Source organism: Oncorhynchus gorbuscha, linkage group LG16, assembly GCF_021184085.1.
Source record: "Oncorhynchus gorbuscha isolate QuinsamMale2020 ecotype Even-year linkage group LG16, OgorEven_v1.0, whole genome shotgun sequence".
In the NCBI taxonomy this organism is placed as follows: Eukaryota; Metazoa; Chordata; class Actinopteri; order Salmoniformes; family Salmonidae; genus Oncorhynchus; species Oncorhynchus gorbuscha.
In genome coordinates, this window is record NC_060188.1 from 55,591,179 (window position 1) to 55,608,005 (window position 16,827).

A 16,827-nucleotide genomic window follows, 5' to 3' on the forward strand; every position below is an offset into this window, starting at 1 on the left:
CGTCAGACCATGTCAGAGCACGTCAGACCATGTCAGAGCACGTCAGAGCACGTCAGACCACGTCAGAGCACGTCAGACCACGTCAGAGCACGCCAGACAACGTCAGAGCACGTCAGATCAAGTCAGAGCATGCCAGACCACGTCAGAGCACGTCAGACCACGTCAGAGCACGTCAGACCACGTCAGACCACGTCAGACCATGTCAGAGCACGCCAGACCACATCAGACCACGTCAGAGCACGTCAGACCACGTCAGAGCATGCACGTCAGACCATGTCAGACAGGTCATAGAACGTCAGAGCACGTCAGACCATGTCAGAGCACGTCAGACCATGTCGAGCACGTCAGAGCACGTCAGACCACGTCAGAGCACGTCAGACCACGTCAGAAACGCCAGACAACGTCAAAAAGATCAAGTCAGAGCATGCCAGACCACGTCAGAGCACGTCACACCACGTCAGAGCACGTCAGACCACGTCAGACCACGTCAGAGCACGTCAGAGCACGTCAGAGCACCTCAGACCACGTCAGAGCATGTCAGACCACGTCAGACCATGTCAGAGCACGTCAAAGCGCGTCAGACCACGTCAGAGCACGTCAGACCACGTCAGAGCACGTCAGAAACCGCATCCAAAACTTGCCCGCGTCAGACCACGTCAGAGCGCGTCAGACCACGTCAGAGCACGTCAGACCACGCCAGACCACGTCAGAGCACGTCAGACCACGTCAGAGCACGTCAGAGCACGTCAGTGCACGTCAGAGCACGTCAGACCATGTCAGAGCACGCCAGACCATGTCAGACCACGTCAGAGCACGTCAGAGCACGTCAGAGCACGTCAGTGCACGTCAGAGCACGTCAGACCACGTCAGAGCACGTCAGACCATGTCAGAGCAGATCATAGAACATCAGAGCACGTCAGACCATGTCAGAGCACGTCAGACCATGTCAGAGCACGTCAGAGCACGTCAGACCATGTCAGAGCACGTCAGACCACGTCAGAGCACGCCAGACAACGTCAGAGCACGCCAGACAACGCAGAGCACGTCAGATCACGTCAGAGCACGCCAGACCACGTCACACCACGTCAGAGCACGTCAGACCACGTCAGAGCACGTCAGAGCACGTCAGACCACGTCAGAGCACGTCAGAGCACGTCAGAGCGCGTCAGACCATGTCAGAGCACGTCAGACCACGTCAGACCATGTCAGAGCACGTCAGACCACGTCAGAGCACGTCAGAGCGCGTCAGACCACTTCAGAGCACGTCAGATCACGTCAGACCATGTCAGAGCACGTCAGAGCACGTCAGAGCGCGTCAGACCACGTCAGAGCACGTCAGACCACGTCAGAGCACGTCAGAAACCGCATCCAAAAACTTGCCCACGTCAGACCACGTCAGAGCGCGTCAGACCACGTCAGAGCGCGTCAGACCACGTCAGAGCACGTCAGACCACGCCAGACCACGTCAGAGCACGTCAGACCACGTCAGAGCACGTCAGTGCACGTCAGAGCACGTCAGACCATGTCAGAGCACGCCAGACCACGTCAGAGCACGTCAGAGCACGTCAGACCACGTCAGTGCACGTCAGAGCACGTCAGAGCACGTCAGACCATGTCAGAGCAGGTCATAGAACGTCAGAGCACGTCAGACCATGTCAGAGCACGTCAGACCATGTCAGAGCACGTCAGAGCACGTCAGACCATGTCAGAGCACGTCAGACCACGTCAGAGCACGCCAGACAACGTCAGAGCACGCCAGACAACGTCAGAGCACGTCAGATCACGTCAGAGCACGCCAGACCACGTCAGAGCACGTCACACCGCGTCAGAGCACGTCAGACCACGTCAGAGCACGTCAGAGCACGTCAGACCACGTCAGACCACGTCAGAGCGCGTCAGAGCACGTCAGAGCACGTCAGAGCACGTCAGAGCGCGTCAGAGCACGTCAGAGCACGTCAGACCACGTCAGAGCACGTCAGAGCACGTCAGAGCACGTCAGACCACGTCAGAGCACGTCAGACCACGTCAGAGCACGTCAGACCACGTCAGAGCATGTCAGACCATGTCAGAGCACGTCAGAGCGGGACCATATCACATGGCTTCAGTGACCAGAGTATCAGATCGATCATTCTCAATACAACTCGTCTAGATCTGTACCTTGGCAAATCCTCTAACTATCCTTGTGTGCATCTACCGCCATACATGTTTGGAATAACAACAAAGGAATGCAGCAGAGAGAGATGGATAAATCACGGTAGCCTCGCCTACAGATGGGACCGAGCTACAGCTCAACATACATACACGTATAGATGTGCATGTGTTTGAGCAAGGAGGAGGAGGAGCCACCTTGGCAAATTCAATGAGAGAGACGTGTGTGCGTATTGGATGAGTCTTCAGCAAAAATCTATCTCTACTCACCAAGAGTTGGGGGAAAAGTCTCTCAACTCACCCAGCATGCACCTGACCAGAAAGCAGAGGATAAACAAAAGCAAAGATATGGTCTAACAACACCAGAATGGACAAAGGGACACGTGCATATTAGAGGATGGCTTTTGTATCTATGCTTCAATGAATTGACTGAGCAATAAAATAAATGAATTCCTTACTGACAGGAATCAAATTAATTATTTGCAAATGGAATCTTGTAAACACAGAACCAAACTAGCATGTACAATGTAACATTAGTTTCTCCCTTTAAAGGCTCTCTAAGCTTTGCTGTGCATTTGCTTTCTGTGCATGTGTCAACAATCAACAAGGCTTGCCGTCATGCAAGAAAGGATTCATATCGGTGCCATTTGCATAACTTGTTCAAACAGATCTGTGACATTATCGTTGTATGTAATTAGTGACGTTCAAAAGCGCTAGCACAGAGCATTGATCATTCTGGCCTAGATTAAACTTGTCAGATGAGGATGCTCTGTACATTCAGCAGCACTAGCCTACACTGTGTGTGTGTGTGTGTGTGTGTGTGTGTGTGTGTGTGTGTGTGTGTGTGTGTGTGTGTGTGTGTGTGTGTGTGTGTGTGTGTGTGTGTGTGTGTGTGTGTGTGTGTGTGTGTGTGTGTGTGTGTGTGTGTGTGTGTGTGTGTGTGTGTGTGCTCGACTGTACTTGTGTGAGTGTATTTGTGCACACATTTGAGTGTGTATGTGAGAGAAAGAAGAGACCCGAGTGTGTCTTTGCTAGTGTGTGGTACATTTCCACGCTCGCTCACATGAGAGAGAGCACCACCGGTTGGGAGAAGCCCACATGCGGTGCAAGTCAGAGACAGCTGGCTGGATTGGAAAGGTCATTGGGCCCTCGTCATTGGTCCTGTTCTCTATGTAGAGGGGAACGTAGAGTGTCCGGCAACCAGGACTGGTACTAGCCCCCCCCCCCAGTACACACACTGCCAGTTCGATCAGAGAAAATAGCACCGGTGTCAAATTAGCATTGACCATGGGAGTTGCGTACAAAAGTGGCTCTTCAGCTGGCTAGCACACAGCAGCCTATTGAACAGACGCAGTGAGGAGCTCTTACTGTGCCACGCCCTTTGTTGAACTGTACTCTGCTAATGCTAACTGCCAATAAGTAAGTAATGTTGCTGGAACGTTATTGGAATGTTAATGTGGTGCTTGTAGAGCTTTTTACCCTATTAATATGCACAAGGCTAGCGTCCTACCTTGAGATGAACACTGAACTAACAGAATTGATTGGGTGAAAAGCAAGGTTGCCACTGTAATGGTTACAGCTAACCAGTTCTGTCAGATTAGTGTTGAAGGGTCTATTTTCCAAGCATTTAACTAGGCCTGTAGCTTGTGTCATACCACAGCTAAGGGGACATTTTAGAACAAACAAGCAATGCTGTATTTTGACATGGTGAATTTGAGAGGTCATCTAGTCATTTCTCACTGAGAGTGTGTTTGACAGTCAATGTGTATCTAAGCACCCAAGATGATTTGAGTCTCATCCGATGGCATTATGTGTATGTGTCTGTCTCTCCCACTGTGTGTGTGTGTGTGTGTGTGTGTGTGTGTGTGTGTGTGTGTGTGTGTGTGTGTGTGTGTGTGTGTGTGTGTGTGTGTGTGTGTGTGTGTGTGTGTGTGTGTGTGTGTGTGTGTGTGTGTGTGTGTGTGTGTGTGTGTGTGTGTGTGTATAAGTTTTGTTGGTGTTCCCGCAAAAACAAGAGGCTCTTTTTTTTCCTCTCCCTGCGATTTTTCACAATCCAATTCTGCTGTGGACCAGATGAGTGGCAGTGGCCATTGACCCCTCCATCTGTGAGTGGGAGACCCTGTTCAACAGAAATGCACAGTGATGCAGCCCTGCCAAAGTCCCTAACCAACCAGTCACAGTCTCATATTCACACATACTGCTTTGAAGCAACGAACCCTAGCCTGGTCCCAATCTGTTTGTGCCGTCTTGCAAACTCCTATGTTCCATGTCACGCTAAATCGTAGTCGGCTGTGCAGCACACATATATCTGAGACCAGGCTAAAATAACCCTGCGTCTACTCAATAAAAGCAAATGTATTAAGCCTGATTTACACCATTTAAAAATGTCCTGCTTTTAAGATGAAACATATCTCATTAAATGGAGGAAAGAGGACGTTATAGAGATATTTTATTGCACTGTAGTAAAATACAAAGGTTTGTTAGTGATGATGCTGAATCATTCAACGACGTCAAGTGGCTTAATTTTCCTCAGAAACGTTAATGGTTTCTTAAATACCGAGGATGTTTTAGTATTTGAGATAGCTCGCTCATTCAAAGGGAATGACTAAGAATGATTCCACATCATCGTTGACTTTTACTAAGTCCTTTCACTAAGTGGTAATTGTTTGAATAAAAAGAATTGTCTCAAGAACAAACACTTATGAAACACACTGGCAAACAACTCTGTACTACTTATCATGTTAACAGTGAACTGATGTCACCCAGAATCATGAAGCATATTCCAAAAGGGCCTAGCGCTTACGTTGTGATTACTCGCCCCGAAGAAGAGTTTGAAGAAGCTTTTGTAGTGGCTAATTAGCAACGACGGCATGCCGTTTTTACATGCAGATTATGAGACAGTGTTTATAAACTGACCTCCTACGCCTCCATGCTTTGGAGGAGAAAACACCCGGGAAAATCCCTCAAAGGCTATTCTGTAATGGTCTTCCCTCTCTCTCTCATTCACTCATCACCATCCTCCTCTCCACTCAGAGAGGAGAGAGTGGGGAGACATGTGCAGTGCATTCAAATAAAAAGAGGGAGAAGAGAGGTAAACAAGGAGGGGGAAGCCTGGCCTGTGTGGTGCTAATGACCAAGAAAATAGAGTTCACGTGGGAGCTGTCCATGGATGGATGGATGGAGAGAAGTGGTGCAGAACAGCATCTGAATCAGGGGAGGGATGGGAGGATGTGTGTGTGTGTGTGTGTGTGGGGGATGTGTGTGGGTGTGTGTGTGTGGGGGGTGGGATGTGTGTGTGTGGGGGGGGGGGATGTGTGTGTGTGGAGGGATGGGAGGATGTGTGTGTGTGCCTGTGGGTGTGTGTGGGGGGAGGGATGGGAGGATGTGGGTGTGTCTGTTGTTGTGTATGGGGGGAGGATGTGTGTGTGTGTCTGTGGGTTGGGGAGGGATGGGAGGATGTGTGTGTGTCTGTGGGTGTGTGTGGGGGAGGGATGGGAGGATGTGTGTGTGTGTCTGTGGGTGTGTGGAAGGGGAGGGTGTGTTGGTGGGTATTTATGTGGGAGGGAGGGGAGTGAGTGTCTGGGTGTGTATGGGGGAGGGTGTGTGTGTGTCTGTGGGTGTGTATGGGGGCGGGAGGGGAGGGTGTGTATGTCTGTGGGTGTGTATGAGGGAGTGAGGGAGGGAAGGGTCTGTGTGTCTGTGGGTGTGTATGAGGGAGGGATGGGAGGATGTGTGTGTGTGTGTGTGTGTGTGTCTGTGGGTGTGTATTCGGGAGGGATGTGAAGATGTGTGTGTGTCTGTGGGTGTGTGTGGGGGGGTGGGAGGATGTGTGTGTGTCTGTAGGTGTGTGTGGGGGGTGGGAGGATGTGTGTGTGTCTGTGGGTGTGTGTGGGGGAGGGATGGGAGGATGTGTAGGACAGGAGGGTGTCAGATAGGCAGTGGTGGCCTGAGCACGCTACCAGACGGCCTGCCATTATGCTCTCTCATTTGGAAATCTCTTTCAGGAAGGAGAGAGAGGGAGGGATGGAGGCAGGGAGAGAGAAGGACGGATGGAGGGGTCTCCTCTCCTCCACCCCCAGCCAGATAAACAAAAGCAAGCTGAGACCCTGCAGAAGGGATGAAGGAGGAGAGAGAGAGGTGGTGAGAGAGAACAAGAGGGAGATACAGAGAGAGAAAGAGAGAGGTGGTGAGGTAGAGGGCACTGCAGCAGAACACAGGCTATCAGCATCCCTCTTCCCCCCCTCCCCTCCACAGTCACTGTTTCTCCTCTTGGTTAGTGGTGTGTGTGTGTTAGTGTGTGTGAGAGGGAGTGCCTGTGTATGTGCTACGTGGCTCTAGCACCTGGCTGTCTCTCCACAGCCATCTTGTACACGAACACAAAACAAAGCATTTACAAACCTGCTGCTCTCTACTATCTAGTCTGGTATGTCTGTCCTTTACTGGTGTCTCCATGCCCTCGCAAAGCTTACTTACAATCCACTTGTATTTGAATTGCTTCATGAAGATCATCATCATCAAACAGTCTGCTCTACAACACCTGCAAACCAATCAATTCAGAGGAAAATATAGTGGTTGCATTGGTGTTTTCAACAGGCTTTGGAGCAGATCTAGAGTAAAGGAATGCAAAGGGCACACAAGTAAACATTGACTAGAACCACTCAACGACAATGTTGCAGGCATAGCTCTGTGTCGTAGTGTGTGTGTGTTTCTAGTTGTATTAGTGGTATGTACAGGATACGCATGGCGTACGCCGTCTAAGGAAATTGCTTACTCTCTGGTTCCTTTCTCTACAATGCCACAACAATAACACATAATAAAGATGAGAATGCGAACAAAGTAAATAGCTCAGTGGAATAGAATATCTTTTTTTGCATCAGTATAATACAGGAAGGCACAATTTATAGTCCAATATTTACACATCAGAGAAAGGTGGAATGTGAGGGCAAGTGTTTAAATTGTGCAGTATTTGCAGGCTTTTGTGTGTGTGTGTGTGCACGTGCAGAGCGAGAGCGAGAGAGAGAGAAAGAGTCTGTGATTTGTGAGAGAGAAGAGCGTGTATGTGATCTCAAGGACCCATCTGAACACAGATATGAATCCCTGTACTGTGGCCTGCAGATTAACTGCCATGCGGAAGCCCCTGTCCTCTGCTCCCCTCACATCTCCCTCTATTGATTGCCCCGAAATAACCCCCTCTCTCACACACACATAAACACACTTGCATGCACACACTCATACACACTAATGTCATCATTGCGTTGGGAGAGGGGGGGCACAGGCTTGTCCTTAAGGTCAGAGCCAGGAGGCAGACACTGTTCAACAAGACATATTTAGGAGGTCCTGTTGTTGTAAAATCTCAGCGCAGCTAATTTAATGTATTTTATGTATTCCAGGACTTGGACATCTGATTCAACTGATAGGTTGAATGAGACGTTTAGTAAACATGATTATAGTGCATTAAATATTTTGTTGGTCTGTTCTGTTATATTGGGTAATTTTCATAGGACTTTATTGACCTTATCTCACCTAAATGAAATTCCAGTCAGTTATACTAAAACGGGATGAGTCTAGACAATTGATCTAGACTGAAACACAAAGGTCTCAGGCTGAAACATTAATGTATAATAGAGGTGGTGGATTTACCGGGCGCAGTGTTGCATTACTAAGTATTTCTTCTAATCAAGTGTCTGGAGAATGTATCTACTCCTCTGCTCCTGCGAAACATCATTAGGACAGCCTCTGTTTATCGTCTGTTCAGGAAAGGAAATAGAATTCAAATCACAAATTGGGAAAATGCCCATATAATGTCAGCTGAATAATTTTATTTCAATTCCCGACTTCAAAGGGACTGGAATTGATCCTGATCCTACGCTATGCTAGGTCTAAATTCCAGCACGAGTGCTGTCCTTCCTGTTGGCTCAGTGGGTAGAACACAATGTATGCACTCACTACTGTCAGTCACTCTGGATAAAAGTATATGCTAAATCACTAAAACGTCAACAGCTCTCCCCTCAACAGCTCTCCCCTCAACAGCTCTCTTCATCAACAGCTCTCCCCATCAACAGCTCTCCCCATCAACAGCTCTCCCCATCAACAGCTCTCCCCATCAACAGCTCTCCCCTCAACAGCTCTCCTCATCAACAGCTCTCCCCATAAACAGCTCTCCCCTCAACAGCTTTCCTCATCAACAGCTCTCCCCTCAACAGCTCTCCCCTCAACAGCTCTCCTCATCAACAGCTCTCCCCATCAAGAGCTCTCCTCATCAACAGCTCTCCCCTCAACAGCTCTCCCCATCAACAGCTCTCCCCACCAACAGCTCTCCCCTCAACAGCTCTCCTCATCAACAGCTCTCCCCATAAACAGCTCTCCCCTCAACAGCTCTCCTCATCAACAGCTCTCCCCATCAAGAGCTCTCCCCTCAACAGCTCTCCTCATCAACAGCTCTCCCCTCAACAGCTCTCCTCATCAACAGCTCTCCCCATCAACAGCTCTCCATATCAACAGCTCTCCCTTCAACAGCTCCCCTCATCAACAGCTCTCCCCATCAACAGCTCTCCCCTCAACAGCTCTCCTCATCAACAGCTCTCCCCTCAACAGCTCTCCCCATCAACAGCTCTCCCCATCAACAGCTCTCCCCTCAACAGCTCTCCTCATCAACAGCTCTCCCCTCAACAGCTCTCCTCATCAACAGCTCTCCCCATCAACAGCTCTCCCCTCAACAGCTCTCCCCTCAACAGCTCTCCTCATCAACGGCTCTCCCCTCAACAGCTCTCCTCATGAACAGCTCTCCCCATCAACAGCTCTCCCCTCAACAGCTCTCCTCATCAACAGCTCTCCCCATCAACAGCTCTCCATATCAACAGCTCTCCCCATCAACAGCTCTCCTCATCAACAGCTCTCCCCATCAACAGCTCTCCCCATCAACAGCTCTCCCCTCAACAGCTCTCCTCATCAACAGCTCTCCCCTCAACAGTTCTCCCCTCAACAGCTCTGCCCTCAACAGCTCTCCCCATCAACAGCTCTCCCCATCAACAGCTCTCCCCTCTACAGCTCTCCTCATCAACAGCTCTCTGCTCAACAGCTCTCGCCATCAACATCTGTCCCCATCAAGTCCTTTAGGGATTTACTGTAAGTTTACAGCCAGCAACTTTTACCAGTCCTCAAGCCATAAAGCGCTTTATAGTTTTGGTATTTTACTTAATATATAGATGGCGACTGTACAGTACATTATGTTTTTGGCAGAAGGGAAGGAGAGCAGAGCAGTGATGCTCAGTTGGCAATCTGTTGTAGAAGACCACAGCAGAACAGCGGGTGGGGTAGGATAGGACAGGATATCACTGAGCATAGAGCCGTGAAGGACTGTCCTCCTTTCAGCAAGGGCTGGGCCCTATCCAATCCCCCTCGGGAAGAATCTTTCGCAGCTCAATTCTAATTTATATACGTATAAATAACGGAGGGTGACATTAATAATTGGATCGAAGGCAGGGGCTAAACACACACACACCAGGCCCTCTGCCAAGCGAGGCAGTGTTTTTGCGAACGCTAGTTCAATACTGGCTCAGCATCTTTGGTGTGATTGAATGTGGATGGGGGGGTGGGTGGGAGCATTAATCGCCCGTGCCGCAGTGAGGGGCGTTGTCGGGCCGTCTAGTTTCAAAGTCTGACTGTCCTCAACCTCTTGTCTACAGTAGTCTACAGCTAACGTGCTAAAAGCCAACGGTCTGGTTCGGATATGAGGCTGTGAAGGTGTTGGACAATTCTGGTCCCAGAGACCCACAGAGTGTGCAGGCTTTGGTTCCACCCCTGCACCAACACACCTGATGCAGTGACTTAACTGATAGTGGTCTTCAATTTAGACCATGATTAGATGAGCTAGGATGGAAGAAAAGACATCCACACACTGTAGCTCTCCAGGACTGGAGATGTACTAGAGTTGTTGAGAGAGTAGTGACTGTATGCTAACTGCTAAAGTGCTATTTCATTGTGGCTGACTGTTTGAAAGACAGTCCAGTTGAAGACAACAAAATAGACCTTACTTTGTAGCTTGTGTCATTTCTTTTAGTTCCAACCACAAATTCAGACCAGTTTGCCATGGTACCATGGTGTAACACAAACAGACTGAAACAGGTCTTGTTAGCAGGCAAATGAGGAACGGTGTTGTTTTGAAGCAGGTACGTCCTGGTTTGCCATCCATGTAAAAATAACTAAGTATGAATGCAGTGGCATCCTTCAAATAACCTCTTAAGTTTTGCTAAGGAGTATCAAAATGATTTCATTATGAATAACTTGTGATATATTCTAGTGAGACATGTGAGATGATAAGCTTTGAAACGGGTTCATCGAAGTCCTTCCAATGTCATAATTCATTCACAAAAATACTTTGTTTTATGGACAATGCAATGTCACATACCACAGACCATCAACATCTAAACACCTAACACAAAACAACACTGACAAGAAAAAGAGAATGTGACAAATTGGAGCTCTAGAGTCTAGTGACCTTCTGCTCATACAAACTGGTTTTAAGATCAGCTCTCCCTGCCTCCATGTCTAACATCATCCATTATGCAGTACTCAACAAAACTGACCCTAGACCAGCTATAGAGAGCAAAAGGTTGCAAGAACAAGAGACGAAAAGACGTGAAGAAGAAACAAAAGCAGGTGCAGAAGCAAGAGATAGTCTATCAGCAGCTATGGAGCGGCGACGACGGCGAGGGAAGATGTACGGAAACAGAGAAGGAAAGGCAGCGAGAGAAAAAGTGTGATAAAAGAAAATTGATATGGAAAGACCACTGCGATAGTTAGTATGCAGCACACAAACACTAGATGCTGAGAGGCGACCATTCTGTAAAAACTAAGAGAGAAGAGAAGGGCACGAGTGAGAGAGAGAGAAATCAATGAAAAGAGAGAAGAAGGAGGTAGGAGGGGTTTACCTGGGTACTGAGCAGCTCCTGTGTCAGGGGAAAGGAAAAGAGAGAGAGTAGCATTAGCATTAGCGATAAGCCCCTTTCACCACAGATTAACAGCCCCCAACATCACCAGTGCAGAGGAGAGGTAGCTCACTAGCATAGCGTGAGGCCAACATATGAAGGCAGAGAGAGAGGATTTCTAGGGTGCTTGATTTCTTGATTTCTCAGGGAAAGGGTGAATAGTTTCCTTCATTCAATAGCACACATGACATTTCAATTCAGTCAATTCACCAGTAGAAGATTTGACTTTTCAGTTCAGTCACATTCAATACAGCTTGACATAATCATAGTATAATAAACATAGCTTAATATTGAACACCTCAGAATTCTTCTGAATAGCAAGCATAAGCTTATCGGTGGTTCAATTCATATGACAGTAAATGCAAATTACACCATTTCAGAGATGTTAGGTACCAGATTTGTCCATCTGTGGTTTCTGCCATCGCTATCTGCTATCCCCCTGAAAATGAGCATCTTCACCCATAATGCAATTCATTTGTCACCCGTTACATCTTTAAAAACCGCTCTACGCCAACTGAGCATCAGGATTCTGCTCTGAGGCTGGTTCTGATTAGACAACCCATATCCTTTCAACATTTGCCAAATTTCAATCACGGTGACATACTAATTATCAATTCTCCAAGAGACAAGTGGGAGTCTGTTGATTCCTCCTAGTAGCCGAGAAATCAGTTGAAATTTTCAGAGTGGAGACTGAAAAGAAAATATATCCTATTTGGTTTCCGTTTATATCCTGAGAGACATTTCAACTTGTATTTGTGGCACAGATGTATTTAATGGATGTCTGAAATGGTCTAAAATGTATCAACGGCTGACATCGTCTAGATTTTATTCCATTGAACTTTGCTGAGCAATCAGCCTGAATCTCTCCAACCATCTACTGATACAAAACAAACCAACATGTAAAAACACAAGTGGTACATCGTTAGAAAAAGGTGTTCCAAAAGGATTGTCTGGCTGTCCCCATAAGAGAACCCTTTGAGGGTACAGGTAAAACCCTCTGTGGAAAGGGTTCTATATGGAACCTAAAAGAGTTCTATCTGGAACCAAAAGGGTTCTACCTAGAACCAAAAAGGGTCCTTCAAAGGGTTCTCCTATGGGGACAGCTGAAGAACCATTTTAGGTTTGAGATAACACCTTGTTTCTCAGAGTATAGCCTAGTACTAGTAGCCTAATTATGCATATAGAAATTAAGTGTTGAGATTGTCAGCAGGTTAACTACACCAAAGCCCTCCAGGCCTCCATGAGCACAGTAATAGATTCATCAACACTGATACATAAAACCAGGTTTCCATCCAACCTTTTCATGCGAATAAAGTACATGTCGGATAAAACACTTCACGGCAGAACTGATGGAATGCAAACAGCAAATTTGTCTGTAAACTTTCCAAATATGTAAATGTTCCAAAATACTCTAGACAAGGTGGGATCTTTTTGTGTCTGTAAAATGTATTATGTGACAAATGGGGGTGGAAACGCCTTTATGCGCAAATATTGATATAATAACCATACTATTAAAGTAAACTTGGAGTCACGAGATGATACATGTATGTTGTGTGGTCCTCCCACTATGACTCGGAGAAAGCATGCAGTTTATTCGGCTTACAGATGAAATAAGTTACGACAAACTTCACAGGGTGGTGAAAGTGCACGGCGATTGATACTCCTTTCCAATAAATATAGAGGGTCTTATTCTGGTGACATGATTAATCTCACTCTTTTGTCCATAATCCTGGACAACACCCTGTCGTTCTCAACTAACATCAAGGCGGTGGCCCGTTCCTGTAGGTTCATGCTCTACAACATCCGCAGAGTACGACCCTGCCTCACACAGGAAGCGGCGCAGGTCCTAATCCAGGCACTTGTCATCTCCCGTCTGGATTACTGCAACTCGCTGTTGGCTGGGCTCCCTGCCTGTGCCATTAAACCCCTACAACTCATCCAGAACGCCGCAGCCCGTCTGGTGTTCATCCTTTCCAAGTTCTCTCACGTCACCCCGCTCCTCCGCTCTCTCCACTGGCTTCCAGTTGAAGCTCGCATCCGCTACAAGACCACGATGCTTGCCTACGGAGCTGTGAGGGGAACGGCACCTCAGTACCTCCAGGCTCTGATCAGGCCCTACACCCAAACAAGGGCACTGCGTTCATCCACCTCTGGCCTGCTCGCCTCCCTACCACTGAGGAAGTACAGTTCCCGCTCAGCCCAGTCAAAACTGTTCGCTGCTCTGGCCCCCCAATGGTGGAACAAACTCCCTCACGACGCCAGGACAGCGGAGTCAATCACCACCTTCCGGAGACACCTGAAACCCCACCTCTTTAAGGAATACCTAGGATAGGATAAAGTAATCCTTCTACCCCCCCCCCCCCTAAAAGATTTAGATGCACTATTGTAAAGTGGCTGTTCATAAGGTGAATGCACCAATTTGTAAGTCGCTCTGGATAAGAGCGTCTGCTAAATGACTTAAATGTAAATGTAATAATAATCTCATAATGTCACTCATAATGTCGCTCTAGCTGCGCTCTAGCTAAACATGATTTTTTACTAAACCATCAGAAGAATTGAAAATGCAATGGAAACGCATTTGTAACTTGTATTTTTAATTCGGTACATGGGAATTTAACCGTAAAAGTCATTTTTATGTGCCCTACGTCATCACGCACATCCTTTCATCAGCAACAAGTTCACTTCTGGTGGGGAAATTTGCATATTGTTTAAAAATGCAGATTTTAGAATATTCACATTACAATCTGTCGCCAATTGGATGGAAACCTGGCTACTGATATGAATTGCCTGACATTGAATATCTTTCTGTTTTCCTCTCTGCATTGTTTGGAAGGGCTCATAAGTAAGCATTTCACTGTTAGTCTAAACCTGTTGTTTACGAAGCATGTGCTAAATAAAATGTGATTGGATTTTTATTTGAATCACTCATACGTGTTCCTTACTCATTCTGCACACACACACACACACACACACACACACACACACACACACACACACACACACACACACACACACACACACACACACACACACACACACACACACACACACACACACACACACACACACACACACACACACACACACACACACACACACACACACACACACCTACACCTGAAGTGACTGTTATCAACACTGTATGAAAATTATTTTGTGTTTCTCAGGAATGCTGAATTATTTGTGTTTCTCTCACCATCACCCATTCTGTCGTGATAACAGCCTGTAGGTCTGATATCTAGTTAGAAGTTCACTTTTACATTATTCTATTGGTCAACCAATTTTAGCCTTTGATATTAAATTCTCAGACCTTTCTTGATAGTCTATTTCTGTAACTCAACAACAGTCCTGCTCAACAATAGTCCACATTGCTATTTATCTTATGGAGTCAAATGATATGATGCATTTGATAGACTTTTTGAATATAAATGGCATAGTCTCATTACGGGTTGCAGGTGAGTTATACAGTATGTCAAATTATTACCCACTACACACACACACACACACACACACACACACACACACACACACACACACACACACACACACACACACACACACACACACACACACACACACACACACACACACACACACACACACACACACACACACACACACACAAAACAAACACAAACACACACGCATACCCAAAACCCCAGCACCACCGCAAGCCAGTCTCCTCTGCTTAAGGATTCCAGTCATGGCCCAGGCCACGGCAACTAAGTGGTTCAGAGAGCCACGGGGGGACCCAGGCCGCCCTGGAGATCAGGTTCCTGGAACACAGGCCAGGGGGAAGGGGCTTGCAATGTTAAGTAAATGCCAGACGGGTGTGAATAACTCTGCATGGCCATTTCAACCCCACTGGTCCTGAGGGGGGCTGCCTGGCTAACCCGCCAACCCCTCTTGCCCGGCATGGCCATGTCGCCGGTATGCAACCATCCAACCCTCCAACAACCCTGGAGGTGAGGTTAAATGCTGGAACCAGAGAGATGCATTAAACATGAGTCATTTCAAATGAAAGGTAGCTACACCCTACTCTAAAAATGATAGGAACATTAACCAGGGGTCAGACAGGCTGGGCTGCATTAATGAAGGCTTGATGCCTCTCTTTAAAATCACCTCTACAGTCCGCAAGAACACTTCACTTCATAAAATGGCTACAGAACAGCTCAAAGACAGGCCGGCCTTCTCTCTCGCACACACACATCCCCATCCCTATGCATGGACACACACAAACATTTCTGGGTGTGAGAGACCTGCAAGAATCTCTTTAGCAGCAGCAAAATATGACCAAGTTCATATTCAAAGCCCCAATAGAAATACGGGCCTTATTGCATATGTAATATGGTTTCTATTGCAGACCTACAGTAGGTTAATAATCCAGACATAGCAATCTGCTACTGTCAGCAAAATCCTATCACGTTAAGGAGCTTCTGACAGCATTAACCCTCTGCTGAACTCTCTACATTAACATTAGTTCAACCCTTTCCTCCACTGATCTAAGTCCTTACTGGAGGAACCATACCACTAACCTTGTCATCCTTGTCAACCTTTTATGTAGTAGTCCCAAAAGTGCAAAGCTCGCCCACCCTGTGCGCCAGCCCCAAATAAAGTGTACCGAAGGTATTTGAAATAAAATAATAGGCAATCTATTTTTGACCCAGGTCTGAATGGCACAGATCCAGACATGGAGAAGTTGGCGGTAGTTGGGTCCTCCTCTTCCACCCCCACCCCATTCAAAAGGTGGAGTGTAACCGCATTACGTCGTGATTAAATCGGAAATCTGCAGCTGGAGGGCCATGAAATTGGACATGATGAGTGTGCCACATTAAAAAGTAATTATCGATACCGCTCTCCCATTGTCTCCCTTACAAGCCGCTGAAGTGAATCAAAGTCTGAATGAAAATGGATTCAACCTTGTTCCAGTCAACACTGTAACAATTTGTTTTGTTTTCAAAGCCCCAGTGACCCAATTGTGACTACATTACTGTGAGAGCATTCTTCTCGTGATTGAGATCATACTGTATTGTGTGTGTGCCACTGTGACTCTGTGTGTGTGTAAGTGACACAGACTGCAAGAAAGACATCTACATGTCTGAAATATCACTTACTCACACACACACACACACGCAAACACACACACACACACACCAGGGGATGAGACGAAGGCCACTGTTGAGCAGGGACACAGCAGAGCTCTATGAAACCAGCCTCTCTCGCTCGTTCTCTCTCTCTCCTCTGGAAGCATCGGCTCGCTCATCCACGCTCGGCATCTGAGTCAGTATGGAGAGGGACTTAACAGCTGTCTGCGGCGCCGCGATTAAACGCCTGCGCTGTCATACTGATAAGCTGGCGGTGATGGGAAAATTCCCCCGCCATGTCCCAGCGTGACCTGGGAGAGGAAGGCGAGGTCACCACCACAATCATGGGTGGCGCCGAGAGATTGGAAAAATATCAAACCCGGAGATCTTGGATTAATGTAGGTTTCTTAGTGTTTCAAGAGGGGGGAAAACTATGTGCACTGCAGAGCAGACACAGTGTAGCACTCATTTGGAATATTAAGTTCTTTTTGTGTGAGTTTTCCTGTTGCACCGCTGAGACAGGAGAAGTCACAGATGAGGTCTGTTGTTACTAAGCGCTGTGATGCACTGTGCTGATTGTGCGCGACGCCTGTAAAGGTTAAGATGCA

At 47.3% G+C, this 16,827-nt stretch overlaps 1 protein-coding gene across 4 annotated transcripts in view; it reads right to left on the reverse strand.

Moving 5' to 3' along the window:
- The window catches only part of LOC123999450 (cell adhesion molecule 1-like), a 443,297-nt gene that overhangs the window by 102,772 nt on the left and 323,698 nt on the right, over nucleotides 1-16,827 (reverse strand). For 3 of the 4 annotated variants that reach the window (XM_046305267.1, XM_046305266.1, XM_046305264.1), the window contains exon 2: nucleotides 11,079-11,096. The exons of the other annotated variant lie outside the window; for it this stretch is intronic. In XM_046305267.1, the coding sequence (XP_046161223.1) occupies nucleotides 11,079-11,096 (18 nt within the window). The remainder of the gene's footprint in view (nucleotides 1-11,078; nucleotides 11,097-16,827) is intronic. 4 annotated transcript variants of the gene reach the window in all.